The sequence below is a fragment of the Homarus americanus genome, unplaced genomic scaffold (assembly GCF_018991925.1).
Source record: "Homarus americanus isolate GMGI-L3 unplaced genomic scaffold, GMGI_Hamer_2.0 scaffold32929, whole genome shotgun sequence".
In the NCBI taxonomy this organism is placed as follows: Eukaryota; Metazoa; Arthropoda; class Malacostraca; order Decapoda; family Nephropidae; genus Homarus; species Homarus americanus.
This window is the reverse complement of record NW_024737097.1, coordinates 5,319,684-5,341,576: the sequence shown is the minus strand read 5'-3', so window position 1 is coordinate 5,341,576 and position 21,893 is coordinate 5,319,684. Positions and strand designations below refer to the sequence as shown.

Here is a 21,893-nt window from a genome sequence, read left to right as displayed (position 1 = left end):
CAGTCTACAGTCTACAGTTTACAGTTAGTCAAGTGAACTCCAAGTAAACATGACAATTCTCATAACAGAATTTATTCGTCACACTGGAGTTGAGTAACAGTTGAGATAATTTGTTCTCCTGTTACTCCGACTGTTTTATATATATAAAGAAATTAAACAGTTTCAGGGGGCTCTCATAATGTTGCATGAGTTATATTTAATCTTCGGACCAAACCACGACACAACTTTTGTCTTTGATTGTACAATATATCAGATTTTATAACATAAATAAGATGGAGAATTTCATCCCATTTATGAAAATGAGTAGGAAAGGTTTTTCATGAACAGAACCCTTTTGTAAATTGGGGTATGTCAGTAACTGATTCAGGACAGGAACACCTGACTGATTCACGATGGGAACACTTCACTGATTCAAGACAGGATCACTTGACTGATTTAAAACAGGAACAAATGACTGAATCAAGACAGCAACACATGACTGATTCGGGACAGGAACACATGACTGATTCAAGGCAGGAACACATGACCGATTCAATACAGGAACACATGACTGATTCAAGACAGGAACAAATGACTGATTAAAGACAGAAATAAATGACTAAGTCAGGACAGCAACACATGACTGATTCAAGACAGGAACACATGACTGATTCAGGACAGGAACAAATGACTGATTCAGGACAGAAACAAATGACTGATTCAAGACAGGAACACATGATTGATTCAAGACAGGAACAAATGACTGATTCAAGACAGCAACACATGACTTATTCAGGACAGGAACACATGACTGATTCAAGACATGGAGACAGATGATTGGGAACCCATGTGGTACAGGACATGGAGACACATGACTGATTCAAGACATAAGGACATATGACTGGGGACAAGTTCAGGGTATAGAAACACTCACAGATATATATTGCCAGCCAGCGCCAATTCGGACCAGCATCACTTCTTCATCGATCAGGAAGGCCAAAGTCCCTAAAGGTGACATATCACTCATCTGTGTCAAGGAAAGTTAAAAATATAATATTACTGCACTTTTAATAATAGCATTAGTAAAACAGGAATAATTTGAACACTCCATTATGCCACTGCTGTATTGCCTATGAACACAACAAGAATTCTACTAGTAACTAAAATAAAGTTATTGGAAATAGTACTTTATATAGTACACTATACGTCAATGTGCAGTGATAATCTCCTAAGTTACCCACAATCCCTAATACCCTGAACTTTCCGATATTCAGAATTGAAATCGGCCTGGAAAAAATCCGTGAAAACCCTCTCCATTCCGGGTCTGTGAACAAATATCCGAGGATGAAAATCATTAGCATTTTTCGGAAAAATTCTGAGAATGTGGGATGTCCCATAATGTGTAGGACCCGAAATCATGTTCTACCTTTGCTGCCATACGAGATGTTCTACAGCTGCCCGGCAGCCACAGGAGAGCCAATACAACTTGAGTGTCAGTTCTATTCCAGAGTCCAAAGGAATAAGCGTATCGCTCGCCACCTGGCTTACCTTTCTTCCAGATAGCATACATGGTGCAGTGAGAAACCTTCGTGGAGCCTATGCCCCTTCTCATCATGGCTACTTCAGGCAAACTTGCCTCCATCACTCCCTGGGCCTGCAGATCCCTGGCTGTCATGCCCTGCAGCTTTCCTAGTCGTCCATGGTCCAAGCACAGTCTGTGCAGGCCGCTCAACAACAGGCCATCCAGTCGCTGCAAGCCGGCCTTGCCGCTGTCTCCCTGCAGGACCAAAGGGCAGCCCCTGAGAGTACCTGCCTCCGCAGCACCGGAGAAGTGCGAATTGAAGATATCATCTGCAGCATTTCATTCCTGGAGGTGCTCGATGGTGTGTTGGTTGCAGCTGAACAGGTGGCCGCCATCGAAAGCTACTCAGCACATTAGGTTCTACTGTGTCCCCGCCTTACAACGTGCCATGGACGTAAGATTCACCGACCAGGAATGGTGTGCCCTCACCCCAGAGTCTGCTCTGGATGCTGTCGGTAACCTAGTGCTTCGTTCAACCAACCAGGCAGTGTTGTGGGCCAAGTTTTTCAGTGATTGTCAGGGCCGGGGGGAGCCCTTAAGTGAATATTTCATTAGAGGTGCTCAAAAGGTTATTGATTGTACTTTTCAGTGACCCCAGTGTGATCATAATCTCTCAAAGTATATTTTGTTGCACACGCTTTTAGTTGGCCTCAGTGATCCAGCGTTGAAGAGGCATGTTTACCAATTCCTTGACTTTTTTACTAGAAGAAGAACACAAGAATAACAAGAAAAGAAGAAACAAGACCACCAGATTAGCTGTACCATCAGAGCAATGAATTAATGTGGCAAGAAAGAAGACCAAGAATAGAAGAAGAAACCTCAAGAAGAAGAAAGAAGACATCAGCTCTGGCCGAAATAGCCTAAAGGAGAAGTGGCCAGTAATCCCCAAACAAGTCTTGTGAGTTTCCTTTCTCACCTCCATCCTTAGAGCGAGATCTCCTTCATGTACGTTTGTATGTTAGCCTAACAAAGAGAAAATAGACAAACACAAAAAGAAATTTGACAACTGGCCACATACACTACGCTACAATTGGTGACCCACGGAGTGACGCACTCACACAAAGATGGATGAGATCGGATCTCTCTTCCAGTCTTCAACCACAACATCGAGAACTGGATAATTCATGTGGAGGCAGCTCTCACTGGCTCAACAGCTAAGGACGAGCAAAAGTAAGTCGCCCTGGTCTGTTCCTTGCCCACAGAAGTCGCCACGCAAGTCTCAGAAGTCATCACCAACCCTCCAGTTGACAACAAATTCACAGCTCTATGAGATGTTCTGAAGAGGCAATACCAGCGGCCTAGCACCAGTCTCCTACAAGACCTATCAAATCTACCCCTCGGCAACTCAACGTCTGCATTTCTCTAGAACGAGATGCGTAGACTGAACTCCCGCCACACAGACAGGCTTCCTGACACTGTCCTGCACAAGCTTCACGTCCAGAAGCTCGCTGCAGAAGTTCGCCTCGCCCTGTCCGCACTGGACTACAACCCCGGCGACCTACGCAGCCACAGCAGAGAGAGTATTCCATGACTACACTGTTGTGCGCCTTGCTGCCGCGGATAACTCAGCGGCCACACCGTCACTTACCTCCGATCTTGTCAACCGGATCAACGCTCCTCAAACGAGCAACGCCTCACAAGACATGAGGGACCTGCTACAGTCTCTACACCGCAGGATGAACACTCGAGCAGCTCTGTTCCTCCATGCCTGCTGCTGCTCCTGTTCCTGCCCCACGCACTGTGTCCTACCAACCCCGACGTCTTCGTCCTGCCTCGGACACTGCCGCCAACTACCAGCACAGTGCACCTACCCTCTGCTGGTACCATCAACGCTTCAGTGCTAACGCTAGACGTTGTGTGTCTCCCTGCAACTACTCGAGAAACGGCATCGACGGGGATTGGTAGACGCCACAACCTTCGTCACTTCAGGCGTCTCACTACTGTAATTCACCGACCGCATCTCCGGCAGGAAATTCCTCCTCGTTGACACAGGGGCATCTGTCAGCATCATCCCTCCCTCACCGCGAGACACGTCGAAGCAACCCTCATATGACCTATTCGCCGCCAACGGCACCCCCATCGCCTCCTACGGTGCACACATCCTCGCCTTAGACCTTGGTCTTCCCAAGACTCTGCACTGGTCCTTCGTGGTGGCAGACGTCTCTCAACCCATCCTTGGCTTTGACTTCCTCACCTTCCACAAGCTCGTCATCGACCCAAGCAACCTCTGCCGTCCAACGAGTTCTCCCTGCTCAAGGAGTTCAAGGAACTTTTCTCACCTCGAGTCTCTCCACCACCACCTACGTCGGGAATCTTCCACCACATCGAGATAACAGGACCTCCAGTCTTCTCACGCCCTCGCCGCGTTCGCCCTGAGCTCCTGAACGCAGCTAAGGTGGAATTCAACAGGCTCCTGCAAGAGGGCATCTTTCGACCTTCAAAGAGTCCATGGGCATCTCCTCTTTACATGGTTCCAAAGTCATCATCCAGCGACTGGAGGATATGTGGTGACTACAGAGCCCTGAACCTTGTCACCAAACCTAACAGGTACCCTATCCCGCATGTCCAGGACTTCCACCAAAAACTCCACGGCAAGACCATCTTCTCGAAGATCGACTAGGAGCATGCCTTCCAACAGATTCCAATGGCACCTGCAGATATCCAGAAGAATGCCCTCACCACTCCGGTCGGTCTCTTCGAGTATGCAATGCAATGCAGCTCAGGCCTTCCAAAGGCACATGGACCACATGCTTTGCGACCTCGACTTTGTCACTGTCTACATAGACGACATTCTCGTCGCATCTCCGATGCCTGCCGAGCATCATCACCACCTACAGCTCCTTCTCCAACGCCTGCAGAATAACACCATGAAAGTTCATCCCGCAAAGTGCGTCTTCGGAGCCTCCTCCATCGACTTCCTCGGTCACAGAGTCTCATCTAGCGGCATCCAACCCCTACCACAGAACGTAACTGCCATCAAGAAGTTCCCCAAACCTGAAACAGCGAAGAAGCTCCAAGAATTCCTGGGTTTAGTCAACTACTACCACTGCTTCATTGCCCAGGCTGCTAACATCCTCGCTCCTCTCCACGATCTTCTCAAGGGATTCCCCAAGACGTCTCACAAGCCTCTCATATGGACTAGAGAGGCTTTTACAGCATTCACCACTATCAAGCAGCACATCACACGCTGGCTTACCCTGCCCCCAACGCCTGGACCAATCTCACAACAGACACTTCTTCTAATGCCGTGGGCGCCGTCTTACAACAGGAGATCAACGGAACTCTCATGCCCATTGCCTTCTCACTGCGGTTACAACCACCTTAACTCAAGTATAGCGCCTTCGATCGTGAGCTCCTGGTCATATATCTTGCTGTCAAGCATTTCCAGCATTTCCTAGAGGCCCGTCAGTTCACCATCTTCACTGATCACAAGCCCTTCGTCCACGCCTTCGCTTCAGCCTCCCAGACACATACACTTCGTGTTTTTCGCCACTTGGCTTACATCTCGGAGTTCACCAGTGACATGCAACACATCAAGGGCAGCCACAAAGAGATCGCCGACACCCTCTCTCGTATATCCAGCATTCTTCCCTCATTTCCACCCATAGATTACAGACAGCTCGCCATAGCTCAAGAGAACGACGAAGACCTTGCAGCGTACAAGACATCTCCCTCAGGTCTCGCCCTCCAAGAACTCCCCGTTCCTGGCACGAACATCAAGTTGTGGTGCGACATGTCCTATGGGCAGCCTAGACCGTTCGTGCCTCACATCCAACGCCGCGCCATCTTCGACCGCATCCATGGTCTCAGCTAGGTGTACGGGCCCGGCATCAAGTCTGATATTCGGAAATGGGCTGCCCAGTGCCTGGCCTGCCAGTCCTCTAAGATACATCGACATACATGACATACACGGGCTCCCTAAGAAACCTTTCCTCTACTCGGAGGATGCTTCCAGGTAGTGCACCTCAACATCGTGGGACCTCTTCCAGCATCCTTCGGCAACACCTACATCTTCACCTGCATTGACCGTTTCACCAGGTGGACAGAAGCCATTCCCATAATTAATGCTACAGCAGAGTCAGCCGTCCTCGCCTTCCTATCTGGTTGGGTCTCCCGTTTCGGTCCTCCCACGACTGTCATCACTGCCCGAGGAGCCTAGTTTGAGTCACAACTCTGGTATAGTCTCCAACAGTTCCACGGCATTTACAGGCACCGCACTACTACTTACTACCCTCAATCCAACGGCACGGTAGAGCAGTTTCATCGGCAGCTGAAGGACGTCATCAAGGCACAGCACGACCCTACAGCTGGATGGATGCTCTACCCTTAGTGCGCCTTGGCATCCGCGCATCACATAAAGAGGAGATGGACTGCAGCCCAGCAGATCTCACCCTGGGCCTACCCGGGGACTTCTCACTTACTCCTGACCTTGACCACTTCACTGCTGCTGCCCGTCATGACCTACTGCAAACAACTGCCCCACGCCAGCCTTCCCATCGCCCTGAACACATCCCTCCTGCACTACTCATTGCCGAGTATGTCTTCGTCAGGCGCAATGCTCACCACAACCCACTTCCATGCCCCTACGGCGGACCCTTCCCGAGAGGAGGGTGGTGAGTCACTGAGACTCTGCGGCTGCCTCCTCTTCTTCCTGCGCTGACTGGGGTTCCTCCGCCGCTGCTTGCTCCTCCTCCGTTGTTGTTTGCTCCTCCTCCATTGTTGTTTGCTCCTCCTCGGCTGCTTTGTGCGCCTCCTCGGTTGCCGGCTGTTGTGAAGATGCTATTGCTGCTTCTGCCGTCCCGTGATGAAAATATGAATCTAGTGTTGACTGCTTGGTGCTACTCTTTTTTTTCCTTCTTATGAATCTCAGTGTAACAACCAAGACTTTCATCAATGCTGCGTTGAATCTTTGAGTTACGTTCTCTGTTTGGGTTGTCATCTACAAGGATTTGCATACCTTGCTGGATTATATTGAACACTTCTTTCATCCTCTTGGTAGTTAGCATTCGTTGAGGTTCTTCTTCATCGTCTTCGTCTTCAACGGGACTGTGTTCTGTTAGTTGTTGCAAATCCTCATTCGTGAGCTCTTCTGTATGGGATGCCAGGACGTCCTCAATATCCTCTGATTCCAGTTCATCAAAGCCTGTTTGTCTAGCCAATCTGAGAATATCCCTATTCACTGCTGGGACTAAGTCCGCGAATCCCGTAAAACTGTTGATGCACTCGGGCCACAATTTACCCCACACACCATGGCAGCTTCACCAGTCATCTTAATATTGTGGGAGTTATAACGATGCTTAAATCGATGAAACCCTCCTCGGCAAGCCGTAAAGGTCTTTTTCTTCGATCCTTCACCCTCTTCTGCCTTTAAGTCGTCAAACAAGGATCAGGCCTTTTGCTCACAGGGGCTTTGCGTTGATTCTGGTCCTCCATCCACATTGCCAGCATCTTTTCCACCTTTTCTATCACAGTGCTTCTTGTACGAGCTGTCTTAGTTGCACTCAGAGAAGAACCACTTCCTGCACTAACCTTAATCATGTCAGCATTGGTCTGGACAATACGCACCATTGTGGGGGTTAGACCAAGCACAGCGTCTATGTCCACAGCACGTTCCCCTGTTTCAAATCGGGTTAATACACTCATTTTTGTAGCAAGGGTAATGAATGGTCTTCCGTTGCCTCTTCACTAAACTAGCATCAGTAGCACTTGCTGTGTGCTTGGATGCCATTTCGAATGGTTAGAGTACAGTTTAAGAGCAAAAGCACTTAAGCACACATGAATGATATGAAGTCATAACAAAGACTGGCTCGGCGTCGCCGTAGAAAGTAGTCCGTGACGACACAAAATGACGTAGTATCCGATCACGAATTTTTGGTCTCTAAAGTTTGGCGACGTAGTACCGAAACAATGTTAAGTGGGACGTATACGAGGACTTACTGTATTTATCTTTTCAGTCTATCTTATTAATATGTTAATGTACATATGTGAAAGAGGTGATCTTTTTCTTTTCTATATTTAATTTTATATTTAGTTCACAATTAAGATCACTTTACCTGGAGACCTGACAACGACACCCTCACAAAATATGACGGTTGAGGATGACCTGATCATGAGGTCTGAGGTTGACGAGTTCCACAACAATTTAAATAATGAGTTACTTAATGCACACAGGCAGAACTTATCATACAGAAAACTCAGATCAAATAACAATGACCCCAAATGGATAAATAATTATTGAAAGGATATTATTGGCCAAAGGAAGGCTATAGATTGGAGAATAAATTGTGAAGTTTACCTCCGAGATTATTATAAGGTATTGGCCAGTAGGGTTAAGTCCGAGATAAGGAAAGCTAAGAGGAATAATGAAGTGAAGGTAGCAAGGGAGGCGAAGTTAAACACCAAGTGCTTCTTCATGTGTATCAAACTAAAACATGAGACAAGATTGGACCAATACCGGTGAGCTAACTGATAACGACGGAGAAATGAGCAATAATCTGAACAGGTATTTTTCAACAGTTTTCACCACCGAAAATTTAAACATGATACCCGAGGCACCGACTACATACCGAGATAGTGAATAAAATAGATTAAACGAGATAGTAGGGACCAATAACTATGTCAATAAGCAAATAGACTAGCTAAAGCCTAAGAAGTCACCAGGTCCCGGTGAGAGATTTGCTAGAGTATTAAAGGAATGTAAGGAAGAGCTTAGTATGCCAGAATCCTGGAGGATAGCCAATGTGATACCAATTTTCAAGAAGGGAGATAGATCACTATCCTCTAACTATTGTCCAATCAGTTTAACATCAATTGTAGGCAAATTGCTGGAAGCAATTATTTCAAACCCTATTCGAAATCACCTGGAGAAGAACAAGTTACGAATATGAATCATGGTTCATTGATCAAGTTCTACTCACATAAACTCATAAAATTCGTTCTTCATACCGATTGAACACTAGGTATTCACTCATTCACACTCTTCGTATTTCAGTGAACCAAAAGGGACATAAAACATATCTCAAACTCATTCCTGAACCTCTAGTCAGCTACTTGTTTGAACTGTGCAAGGTGGGCCGAGTTAGTAATGCATGGGCCGAGTTGGCTATTTAAGATGGGCCAAGTTGGTTATCTAAGATGGGCCAAGTTGGAGGTACACCAATATATAATATTGTAGTGTACGATATTGTGTATCTACATATACCCTGGTTTATTCATTAATCATTTGTCTAAGTGTACAAGTAGCCAAATTGAGACGTCTTATAATACTCAAAGGTAGTAAATAACGTTTATTTGGAAGGTATCTTCATATCAAATACTATAAAGTGTGTTATAGTGACCCCTGTTGTAAGCTGGTCTACTGAAAGCTCTCACATGAATGCATCTTGAGTAAATATGCTTCTGATGCAGTTTATCCTTTTATTTTCAAGTCATATTACAAATTACATACAGTATTGTATTTTTTCTCTATTACTGAAGATGTTATATTAATCATGATGAACCATAAACCATAAGAGGCCAATCATATGAGAATATAAAACTGAATCAATAAATAAATAAACCTGGTGAATGTGGCAACACCTGATCAGCCCCAGCCTGCTTACATACTCAAGTGACTTAGTTCTCAGTAGGCCTATACAAAATCTGATTAGACCACTGTATAGTATTCAGTAAGTGTGGTTCATTCGATAGATTTTTTTTTTATGAATTTTCCCCATTTCTTAAAACAAGTACTACTTTGTGTATTTCTGGTGATCACAGCACCTCGGAGTCCGAAAAAAAAATCCGATATATTTATGTCTGATTTATTGAGGTTTTACATTATTTGAGTCATTTAGACATTATTTAATTATTATAGCAGCGGGATATAAAACTTGTTTGGGCTCTTCAGGGGCTCAGGAATGGAACCTATTTTTTCCCATAAGTTACCAATATCTATATACAATCAATCGCTTTTTGAGGTCCCTAACCCCCATCGTATAATGGTCATTGCCTCAATATATTACCTTATCATGTATACAAAACAATCATTATTATAACAGAGGGACATAAAACTTGTTTGTCTCTTCAGGGGCTCAGGAATGGAACTTATTTTTCCCCATAAGTTATTAATATCACTATACAATCAATCACTTTTTGAGGTCCCTAACCCCATCGTATAATGGTCATTGCCTCAATATATTACCTTATCATATATACAAAACAATCATTATTATAACAGAGGGACATAAAACTTGTTTGTCTCTTCAGGGGCTCAGGAATGGAACTTATTTTTCCCCATAAGTTATTAATATCACTATACAATCAATCACTTTTTGAGGTCCCTAACCCCATCGTATAACGGTCATTGCCTCAATATATTACCTTATCATAAATATTGTACGATACAATCATAATTGTTATTAAAAAACATAAATACTGTACAGTATAAAATAGCATTAAAGCATGCCCAAGTTTTACATATCAAAGCCCAGCCTGTTGTCATGAGATTTATGGAATGGGGAATTAGGATCTTTGCCATTTTATTAAGGTAGTTAGTATCTCAAGTACCTGTACCTGATAACAGAGAGTTTATTGATATAATAATACTTTAATGGCAACTGCATTAATAACTTTTTTTAAAGCAATATTTGTCAGCAACTGACCTTCAACATGGCAGTTTTGTCTGGGAAGGTGACAGCACCAGGCACAATATTAGAGGTTGGTTCTTGAGATCCTCCTCCATCTTGCCCAGGTTGACCAGGAGCACCAGGTGGACCAGGGGGACCTGAGGAACATTATATCTTTATATATCTAATTATGAACTGAGTCCGAGGAAGTGAAATATCTCATGATGCATTAACAAAACATTCATTGCCTTCAGAGGAATAAACTCAATCTTATGTAAATTTAAAAAATATATATTATTTGAAGTTAAGCTATTTTAACATGCACTAAATAAGATTCTCTTTGCAAAACAACCTCATTTCACAATGATAGAATATTTATGCAGATGTTGAATACAGATATTATAAATAGCAATTGAGGAAACAATGATTACCATGTTGTTATGATATATTTCACACACACAAAGCCTTCTCTAGAAGTCTTAGTTGGGCAGCAGTTCATAAAGAACAGCGAGCAGGGAAGGCATTGGGGAGTTTGGGAAATACTGTCTTAGAGTTGTGGAAATACTCTTCAGTTAGGATGTTAAAGATTATTATTAAGTCTTCTTACACCACTTGCTTTGACACTCAGTCCACTGGCCCTATCAAATCCCTCTCAACATTGTCTTTAAATCATCTGTCAGTTTGTGAAAAAGCTGCTACGCCATTCTCGCCACTGCCACCATCTGCCAATTGAAGTTCCATGCCCTTGAATTGCTGTTCAACAGCAAAACAGCATTAAACCCATATGACCTCACACAAACTGCTACTTGTAAAATAAATTGAGCTAAAGTCTCAATCTTTGGCAATTTGCAGTCTCATGTGGGCTTATAGACCAATTCAATGTGAGCATGGGTGGGTGTACCCACATAGCCAGTTGGTAAGTCCAAAGTGAACCATGACCATCAGCCAGACATATCTAAATATCTAGAGGATACTTGAGCTAGGCTCTTTAGTACTTTTCTGTACAGTATAGATTTCCTCTGACAGGGGCCTACCTATATTGAATCTTGTTAAATTTTCAGTAAGTAGTAAACAGACTATGGCAATAATTATATCCTCATCAGTGTTATTGCTTGGTTTTCACTCTTATTGTGGTGACTCAGTAGTAATAGCCAACACAAAAAGCCAACACTTTACAGTATGAAACAGTCATATCAGTGAAAACAGTTATCGACAGCCAGACTTATGTCGGATTTTCCAGAAAGTCCAGATAAGAAGGGTTATGTTTGGACCCCCATAGATCTGTGTTTTTCATATTTTTTTCCATTTAATTTTTTGGGGAAGTAATTACACCTGTTCCATGACAAACCACCTGTAGCTTTCTCTCTTGCTATCCTGCATGGGTTACTTTCGGATTAACGAGATAGGCACTGTGTTGCATTATATCATGAAGGCATTTAGAGACATAATAATGTTAAAATAAATAATATTCATTTCTAGACATTCAGATTAAGGAAGAATTAGACCCCCCCTTGTTGGATGTCACATTATCTCGCAATATATGATCGAGTTGGGATTTACCTGAGATACCTGAGGATTATGGGTAACTGTAATCTAAAGGGTGTTTACACCGCCTCCGGCCTAATGACCCCGCGATGTCTCATACTGATCTCACTTCCAGCCAGACTTAAATTTAGTATTTGCAGGTCTAGCAAAATCCTGCTAGTGGGTGTGAAGTCCATGTCACTAGCCTTTCCCACTGCAGTCATACCTCTGTCACTCACACACTAGAGGGAGACCAGATGACTATGGCGATCAGAAAGCAGTCATAAAGCAGCAAAGCCTGGCCAGGATGGCGACAACAATGCACCCCCTGCCGGATCATTCCTGTGATGCACTCCTCACCATACAGAGAAACCCAACAGAGAAAATGATGTAGTGTCGCTGCAGCATGCCCTTTCATCAACTTGGGTATGCCGGACACAGACATATCCCCAACTGGGATCCTGTCATCATTGTTTCAGCCAAGCCGCCAGCCCGACGACACCATCTGGTGGATTGCTGGTACCACAGCCATCGGGTTAGAATCAAATATCTAAGGACAATGGAACCGATTTGGTGCCTCTCTTAGGCTGCATTTATACCAAGCCAGTCAAGTCAAGTCAAGTCACGTCAAGTCATGACTCATCGTGACTCGCCACTCTAATGCACATTTACTCCAATGTATATTCTCAGAAACCATTCCCACCAGATGAGTCAAGTCAAGTCAAGTCAAGTCACGTCGCATCGTGTCACGTCAAGTCACATATGGGGTTTGCCCCATTTTCTTCATCAGTCACGCCGAGTCCGCAGGTTGATGTCCAGATAAATTTAGTTCGAGAGCGTCCTGCTATATATGATCCCACTGATCGTAGCCACCGGGATCGTGATGTTATAGCTGCTCTGTGTAAGGAGGTTGCTGCTGTATTGAAATGTAAAGGAGCGACAACAGCTGTCATCCTAAAAAATTTTTAGAAATTGTCATGATGGTTCACCAAGTCTGGGAATAAATGACTGAAGCTTCCAAAATTGGGTCTTTTGGTGTTGAGTTCATGCATCCAGATTCGGGTCCTCCTCTTGTGTTTACGACGCCGAATCCACAACAAAACAGCTAATTCAGCCAGAGAATATGCGTCCATCCTCCTCGAAATCAGTCTGGGTACTGAGTCAAGTCAAGTCAAGTCAAATGACTTGATTGACTTGACTTGACTGGCTTGGTGTAAAGGCAGCCTTTGACCCAGCGTTTGCAGCATCCAAACTACTTGTGAATGACAGTGAGATAGCTGTTTTGGTATCACATTAATTGTTTTAAATAAGTTCTGGAACAAGCTCAGCCGTGAATAATCGTCAACAACTGAGTCATTGTTGAATAACTTGGTGAATAAGTTGGTGTTATTCATTTGTGTGATATTTATATAAAGCAAGGGTGCTGTTACAACAGCTGCTAGAAGCAAGGAGGAGGAGAGAAGTGAGAAGTTGATCTCCTGGAGAAGTGACACATACTGTCCAGGAAAATCCTGTCCCGTTGGTAGCTCGATTAAGGATCCGCCCCATAGGCACCTACCAGTGTAGATGTGTCATGCCGAACCTGCTGGAGTGAAGGAAACAAGCAACGGTGTAACCTAACAGTTCCCGGTGGGTATGATCGTTGCTGTGTGTCCTGATCGGAGTTGGAGAAGAAGATTCTTGTGGAGTTGTTGAGAAGACAAGGAGAGAATCCCATGTCCTGTGGGATGGACATTCCCGTTGTAGAAAATTGACTAGCTGGTCCCACCACGATTGAAAAAGCTCCCATTCCCGTTCTGAAACTAAGCCGCCCAATAAACCACCTCCATTGCAGAGTGAGGCTATGCCGCCAAAATTAGTACCAGTGAAGAGGTACACTCGATATTTTTAATACGAGTAACTCTAGGCAGTTAGTACGTAGTGGTTAATGTAGTCAAGGAACTCCACGTCTCCAGAAATGATTTATTCACTCCTAGTAGATGGAAGCTGAAAGTTAGTAAACAGTAAACAAGTATCTGTGGACGACCTGCCATCTCCAAATGTTAACTTTGTATCTCTGCCTGCTGCCAGATGCACCATCATCAATTGTGAGACGAGAGACCAGCTGAACAACAGAAAATAAGATATACAAAGGGTGTGTGTGTGTGTGTGTGTGTGTGTGTGTGTGTGTGTGTGTGTGTGTGTGTGTGTGTGTGTGTGTGTGTGTGTGTGTGTGTGTGTGTGTGTGTGTGTGTGTGTGTGTGTGTGTGTGTGTGTGTGTGTGTGTGTGTGTGTGTGTGTGTGTGTGTGTGTGTGTGATAAGATCCATGATATACCAGAATAGGTAATGAAAAAAATATGTGAAATCATCTGAGGGAATGAACACCAGAATTTTAAGTAATTAAGATAAGAAGTGAAGGAAACCTGTTTTGAGAAGTTCTGTAAATTGACTTTGAAATGTAATACTGTATATTGAATTATAAAGTCGTTTTAAAAACTGATGTTGAAGATTCAGTTAGAGTTGAAAATTAGATTTTTTATAAAAACCAAAGAGGGGAATAAAAAATCCATCTTCTACTGTATATACATTCGTTTATGCATGACTAGTAATTAAGCCTTTTGTTTTTCATGAGTGATTTTATTATGAATAATTTTCATTAACTTGATATCTCATTGATTTGTTTGTTCAAACCAGAATGCGACATCTAGCTTATACCTAGGTATGTTAATGCCTATCAATAACTCGCCATGCCAACATACAGGCAATTAAAACATCTAATAATTACTTAACACGTAATATTAGGAGGACACGTCGCTACCTGGCATTTAATTGCAATTCTCAAAATCCCCTCCCGCACCCTCCATCACATGCATTGTGCTATAAATTCACACAAATAAGTCTCCGCTAATTTGTGTTGTAATAGCTGAAATACTGAGTGCCACAAGTATTTTATATATGGTATTTATACATCTTAGCACGGTGAGGAAATCGAGTGACTTTTATTTTGTTTATATCTCTCAGATATTGTGTATGGGACAATTTCTTATACGGTCTGGTCAGAATGGCAACCACAGCGTGTCTTCTATTATGAAGTCGCTAGATCGTTAGTGACTAATATCCTCTGCTTTCAAGTCACTAAGTGAATGACGTTGTTTTTCGCCCGTGGTGACACGATCTGTTGGACTGGTGCCCGCATCCACTACAATTGCAACAGGGATATCTAGAACAGGTACTGCACCCTCAGTTCGAGATATCCTTGGCACTTAACGCTTGGAGTTTCTCGAAAGATGTTGAAATAGATTGTTTGGTAATTCCAATATCGTTACCCAAGTGATAGCAGGTCATAGACCCCAAACTTCTATGCAATATGAGAAAGCTTAGAAACTTTCTCAACAATTTATCAGGTTAACGACTCCAATCACATTGTTGGAAACAATGGTGTTAGAATTTTTAGATTTTCTGTTTAGAGTTAAAGGCCTTTAAGGATCGACAATTGCATCTTATAAATCAGCATTGGTTGACCCTCTGGCATGGGGATTTAATATTACTTTGAACCCAAGAATTCATCAAATGCTCAGATCTTCCTTTTTTATTCAGAGATCTCCTCGGCCTAAGAGAATCCCACCTTGGTCTCTAGATAAAGTTACTGATTTTCTTATGGAGCCTAATTACATATAAATCTGAACTGGGACAGATTGCTCCAGAAGGCAGCCTTCCTTCTAGCAATAGCAACAGGTATGAGAATCAGTGAGCTGATTTCAATTTCCAATAATCCCTCAATATTGGTATTTTCTGAGGAAGATGTCACCCTTTTATCTATGGAGATTCTAAGAAAAAGGAAAGGGAGGATTTTAGGGCTCAACCTATCAGGATAAAACGGCTGATGGATGAGACAAGGGTTCCTCATATATTGTGCCCAGTTAGGAATCTTCAAGAATGGTTAACCAGATTCCCTAATCGAAGCCCCCATGTATTCTCATCACAGGATTGTGAGAAATTGTCTCATAGTCAAATGACAAAATATTTATCTCAGTTAGTGAGTAAAGCAGACTCTGGCAAGAAATTTTTGGCACATGACACCAGGTAATATACAGGGTCTGTGGCTTTTCTACGGCATATGAGCCTCAGTCAGGTCTAAGATGTGGCTTTTGGAAATCTTCAAAAACCTTTCAAAACAGCTATCTTCATCATGCTTCACATGTGGTGGTGCTGGAGTCCCCTCCCCACCTACACGTAGTTACTCTCCACAACCAAGACCTTCTTCTTCCTCATCAGAGTAAAGTGAGTATCCTAATTGGGATATGTAAATTAACATTTTACCTTCCGGTAAATGTTCCTACTATTGGGAAAAAAATAATATATATATATATATATATATATATATATATATATATATATATATATATATATATATATATATATATATATATATATATATATATATATATATATATATATATATATATATATTATATATATATATATATATATATATATATATATATATATATATATATATAAACCCCGACTTACGACTACGTGGACTTACAATGGTACTTACAACCTGCTTTGACCGTACGTCCATATGGACATACGACTGCGACCGCCGTGACCAAAAATTTTTTCAAATGACGCGCGCATTTTCTATACCGAAACGTTTCCGTCCCGGGCGAGAGGGAGGGATGGCTTGGGTCGCCTCGTGGCTGCACTCACTCAGTGGAGCGCTTTGTTTGTAATTGGCTATCGTATCCTATACTGATCGCGCTGTGAACTTTCGTTATTATTGTATTTAATTGACTTTATAATGACTGGAAAGCGTAAAAGTGAGAGTGCTGGTGGTACTCCAAGGAAAAGGAGACAGGCAATTACTTTTGAGATGAAACTGAAGATAATAACACAGTATGAGAATGGAAAAACAGTAGCAACAATCTCACGCGACCTAGGTTTCTCACACTCGACTATATCCACTATTCTGAAGGACAAGGAACGTATTCGTGAAGTAGTGAAAGGAACAACACCTATAAAGGGAACTATAATAACAAAGAAAAGACAAGGTCCTATCCACGATATGGAAAAATTATTGGTGATATGGATAGAAGACCAGATGCAGAAGCGTGTACCCTTAAGTGTTCTAACCATACAGGCTAAAGCAAGAAGCCTGTTCCAAAGCCTGAAGGAGCAGGCAGGAGATGAATGTGATCAAACCTTTACAGGAAGTCAAGGGTGGTTTGATAGATTTAAAAAACGCTACAGTCTACACAGTGTTAAGGTGAGTGGAGAGGCAGCTAGTGCCGATGTTGGTGCTGCCGAAGCTTTTAAGGAGGAGTTAGATGATGTGATTGTGGAAGGGAATTATTTGCCAGAGCAAATATTCAATGTGGATGAGACTGGATTATTGTGGAAACGCATGCCTGACCGGACATACATCCACAAAGAGGCAAAAAAAATGCCCGGATTCAAGGCATTCAAGGACAGAATTACACTTCTGTTGGGGGGGAATGTTGCTGGTTTCAAGCTAAAGCCCTTCATTATCTATCATTCAGAGAACCCCAGGGCTTTTAAACATGTCAGCAAGCACACACTGCCAGTGTTTTATCGCAGTAACAAGAAAGCCTGGATGACCCTAGTACTATTTGAGGATTGGTTCATGACTTGTTTCATTCCACGAGCCAAGGAGTATTGTCTGCAACAAAGGATTCCATTCAAGATTTTACTGATTTTGGATAATGCTCCGGGACACCCACCACACCTGGACGACATGCACCCTGATGTTAAGGTAGTGTACATGCCACCTAACACTACCTCTATCATCCAACCCATGGATCAAGGTGCTATTTCTGCCTTTAAAGCATATTATTTACGCACGACCTTCGCTCAGGCTGTTGCTGCTACTGAAGGTGAGAAAATGCTCAGACAGTTTTGGAAGGAGTACAACATTTTGTCATGTATAAAGAACATTAGTGCAGCATGGGATCAGGTTACAAAACATTGCATGAATGGAATATGGAAGAAAATCCTGAAAAGATATGTGAACAGTTTCAAAGGATTTAATGAAAGTGAAGTTATTTTGGATATTAGTAACAAGATAGTGGACTTAGGTAAACAGCTGGAGTTAGAAATTGATACTGAAGATGTTGGACAGTTGGTTGAAAGTGTAGCAGAAGAGCTCAGTAACGAGGATCTTATTGAACTAGATGCACAGAAAGTTGCAGAGGAAGAAGAGAGACAAAATGTAGAAGAAGAGCCTGCACCCCCCAAAAAGTTTTCAGTGAAACATATGGGAGAGGCATTTGCTACAATTAATAAAGCAATGCAAATGTTTGATGACATGGATCAAAATTATGAGCGTTATGCCAAAGTTGACAGAATGATCCAAGATTCACTTGCTTGCTACAGAGAAATTTATAATGAAAAGAAAAAGAAAACTGTGCAGTCTAAATTGGACACCTATTTCAAGAAGTCCCCCAGTACTGGCTCCTCACGCCCCACCAGTGCTGCCTCTTCACTCCCTCAAGATGATCCAATACCTTCAACCAGCAAGTTACCACAGTACATAAACCTGTCTGAAGGAAGCGACATTGATGACCCACCCAGCCCTGTCTCCTCTTCTGCTTCTTCCAATTAATATAGTCTCCATGTATCCTGTAAATAGAAAATTATGGGGGCCCCGTGTGCATTCAGCTGACTACATTTAAGGTAAGTGCTCAGTCACACTGTATCCATTCCTCATTATTTATTACTTTTACTGTACTGTATCCATTCCTCATTATTTTTTACGTTTAGTGTACTGTATTTCATTGTAGATTTTTAAAAAAAATTTGAAAAAAAAAAATTTTTGAATTTTTTTTTTTTTGAAATTTTTTTTTATTTTTATTTTATTTTTTATCTATATCGGACTTACGACCATATCGGACTTACGACCTGGATTTGGGTCCCTAACCCCGTCGTAAGTCGGGGTTTAGGTGTATATATATACAGTGACCCCTCCGTTAACGAACTCAATCCGTTCCAGAAGGTCGTTCGTTAACCGAAACCATTGTTTCAATGGGTTTTTGGGTAATTGGTTCCAGCTCACCGAAAATTTCCTAAGTTCAACAAAAATGGTAGAAAAGTTCACTTACTTTGAGGTGTGTATGTAGAAGGCTCCTGGATGATGATGATGATGATGGGATTTAGAATGGGGGTGGAGGAGAAGGAAGAAGAGAAGGCATTGGGGTGGAAGAAAAGTCACCCCATGGTGCCATTTCACCCATAAAATTTTAGCTCTCTGGTTTAATTCAAGATTATTTTCTTTAAATCAACGCTGCACTGCATTATATATTGTCAATATATAAAATATATTTCAAAATGACCAATAATTTGCTTGGAAACACAGAAAAAAAGTGTTTAGTTGAAGAGAGTCTCAAGCAAGATGTTACCTCCAGTGAAAACAGAGAGAGACTAACACCTGTTTGCTGTGTTAAGAGGCTGGATGCTGCGCATTAAACTAGTCACATTACCTTCAATTATGTTCAATAATCGTTAAAATGACTAAAAAATTGAATATTAAACTTAAAATTATTGAATAGTATAAACTTCTTGATATTTACTAAAATAGTAAGGAATTTAAGCCCTAGAACCGATTAATGTATTGGCGGACTGATACTAAAGCTGGTTGCCCGGTCAGTGCAAGCGAAAACATGTTGAGGTCGGTTCGTAAGAAGTTCGTTAAGCGAAATTTTTTTCGTTAAACGAATTGAAGATCCTTATGGAAGGCAGTTCGTTAATCGAAATTACGTTAACCGAGGTGTTCGTTAAACGAGGGGTCACTGTATATATATATATATATATATATATATATATATATATATATATATATATATATATATATATATATATATATATATATATATATATATATATATATATATAATCTGAACCTAAGCTAGCGAAGCCTCAATGAAAAGTCACCTCCCTCTCCACCTCCTGCTCGGGTAATCTAAAAACCAGTTTTTGTGATATAGTCCAGAATGCGACGTCGACAGCCCACCCTTTTCCACCACTCGAGAGTTGACATTTGTTTACAGCTCGCTCTATAGTAGAGCGGATAATGGAAAAATCGTGCAAATGGTGATACGAGCATGACATTTGGAATGATCATACCCTAGGGGCTACTTGTCAAATCTGTTTGATTGGCCATTTGGAAATCCAAGATGGCAGCTATTTTTCAAGATGGCTGCCAAATTGACCTTCGAAAGATGATTTTTTTTTTATAGAAATTGATGTAGTTGGTCAATCTAAATGATCTTAGTGTCGATATGTATGTTTTCAAGCATGCTCAGATTATTTTTTCTATTTCCGATACTCTCAGATATATATTTGTCTTATTTATGACTGCTTTTATGTACTGGTTTTATGTTTTTTCCAACTAGATGAGGGTAGCATGCAGAGGGTCTCTGCACGTGAGTGAGTGATTGTCAGGCACTACCAGGGCACACTGGTGACATCACTGCTGTGCAACCCAGCATGGGGTTCAATGTCAGCTAAGAAAAAGCATGTCATACTGCAACAGCTTAGTGTCCCGAATGTTGCTTAACCAACCCCAAATCAGTTAAGCAGCCGCACCTGAATTGACAGGATGTGCCAGAACGGGAGAGCCTAGCCAAGGATAACGGGGTTTTAGTTATCTCGATTGCACGGGACTAATGACACTGGATGAACGATCGGACTAGGTGTAGGGCAAAAGGCATGAACCTAGTTGTATTTCATACAAGAAAGTGCTCATCAGGGTGATAAAAGGATAAACCCTCGGCCCTGAAGATCAAAAATAGTTATGGACAAAAATCTACCAACAAATCATTCCTCACTGACTGGGCAAAGTGTTGTCTTTGTCAACAGGATAAGAAGGAAGATCTTAAGGGATTAAGGGAGGAAGGAAGGAAGGGATTAAGGAAGAAACGAAGGAAGGGATTAAGGGAGGGAGGAAAGAAGGGAGTGAGGAAGGAAGGGTGACTGATACGGACGTTGGGTAACACTGACTGATAACTTTAGGATATTTATATTAGTTATCTTGATGATGATGATGATGATAATGATGATGATGATGATGATGATGATGATGATGATGATGACGATGACGATGACGACGATGATGATGATGATGATGATGACGATGATTGTTGTTATTATTCGTTTATTTTCCGTGTAAATAATACGTGAGGGAGAGAACAGTATGAGGTGTGTACATTAAGGACTGATCACTGCTGGAGGCTGTTACTGTCTGACGGTGCAGGATAAACGGAATGACAACCAGGCAGGTCCTCGGTGAGAGATGGAGCCAGGATGAGGTACTGTGTCAGGTAATGAGGGTGTCAGCGTGGGGGTCTTACTTCTGGTCGACCTCACTCTTGTTGGCACGTGTGGGGGAGAGAGGGAGGTCGGGGACAGGTGTGAAAGGTTATAATGTAATAAGGTTATAAGTTGCTAAGCTTGTTTCACTCGTCCACCAACCTATTTGTGAACCAGTTTCTTCCTATCTCCCTCCTAAACCTAAACTTATCCAACTTAAATCCGTTGCTCCGAGTCCTATCCTGCTCGGATATTATAAGAACTTTATCTATATCCCCTTTATTGATTCCTTTCACCCACTTAAATACTTCTATCATATCTCCCGCACTCTTCGTCTTTCTAGGGAATGCAAGTTAAGTTTCTTTAACCTATCCTGATATGGAAGGTTTCTAAGTCCCGGAATCATTTTCGTCATTCTTCGCTGCACCGACTTTAGTGAATTGATATCCATTCTATAATAAGGGCACCAGAACTGAACCGCATAATCGAGGTGCGGCCTGACTAGCGCAGGATATAGTTGCAATAAGACCTCTACACTCTTATTACTTACACTTTTAGATATAAAACCCAATACTCTGTTTGCCTTATTTCGAACATTAACGCACTGTTTTCTAGGCCGTAGGTCCGGGCTTACAATTACCCCTAGGTCTCTTTCACAAGTCGACTTCTCTAGGTTGATGTTGTTAAGGCTGTATACATTTTCAGTATTTGTTCTTCCAATATTAAGTACGCTACACTTGCTGGTGTTGAATCTCATTTGCCATTTTTCAGACCACCCCTGCAGTTTATTTAGATCCTCCTGCAATGCATTTGCATCCTGCCCTGAATTAATCTGCCGCCCTATTTTGGTGTCATCCACAAACTTGCTTATGTCACTGCTGATCCCAGTATCTAG

The 21,893-nt window shown here is 42.3% G+C and overlaps 1 protein-coding gene across 3 annotated transcripts in view; it reads right to left on the bottom strand.

Annotated features, from left to right (window-relative positions):
• LOC121873181 (collagen alpha-1(XV) chain-like) overlaps positions 1-21,893 on the bottom strand; it is a 231,290-nt gene that overhangs the window by 86,833 nt on the left and 122,564 nt on the right. For all 3 annotated transcript variants that reach the window (XM_042376516.1, XM_042376518.1, XM_042376517.1), the window contains 2 exons: positions 10,204-10,325; positions 914-1,006 (listed from right to left, as the gene is read on the bottom strand). In XM_042376516.1, the coding sequence (XP_042232450.1) occupies positions 914-1,006; positions 10,204-10,325 (215 nt within the window). The remainder of the gene's footprint in view (positions 1-913; positions 1,007-10,203; positions 10,326-21,893) is intronic.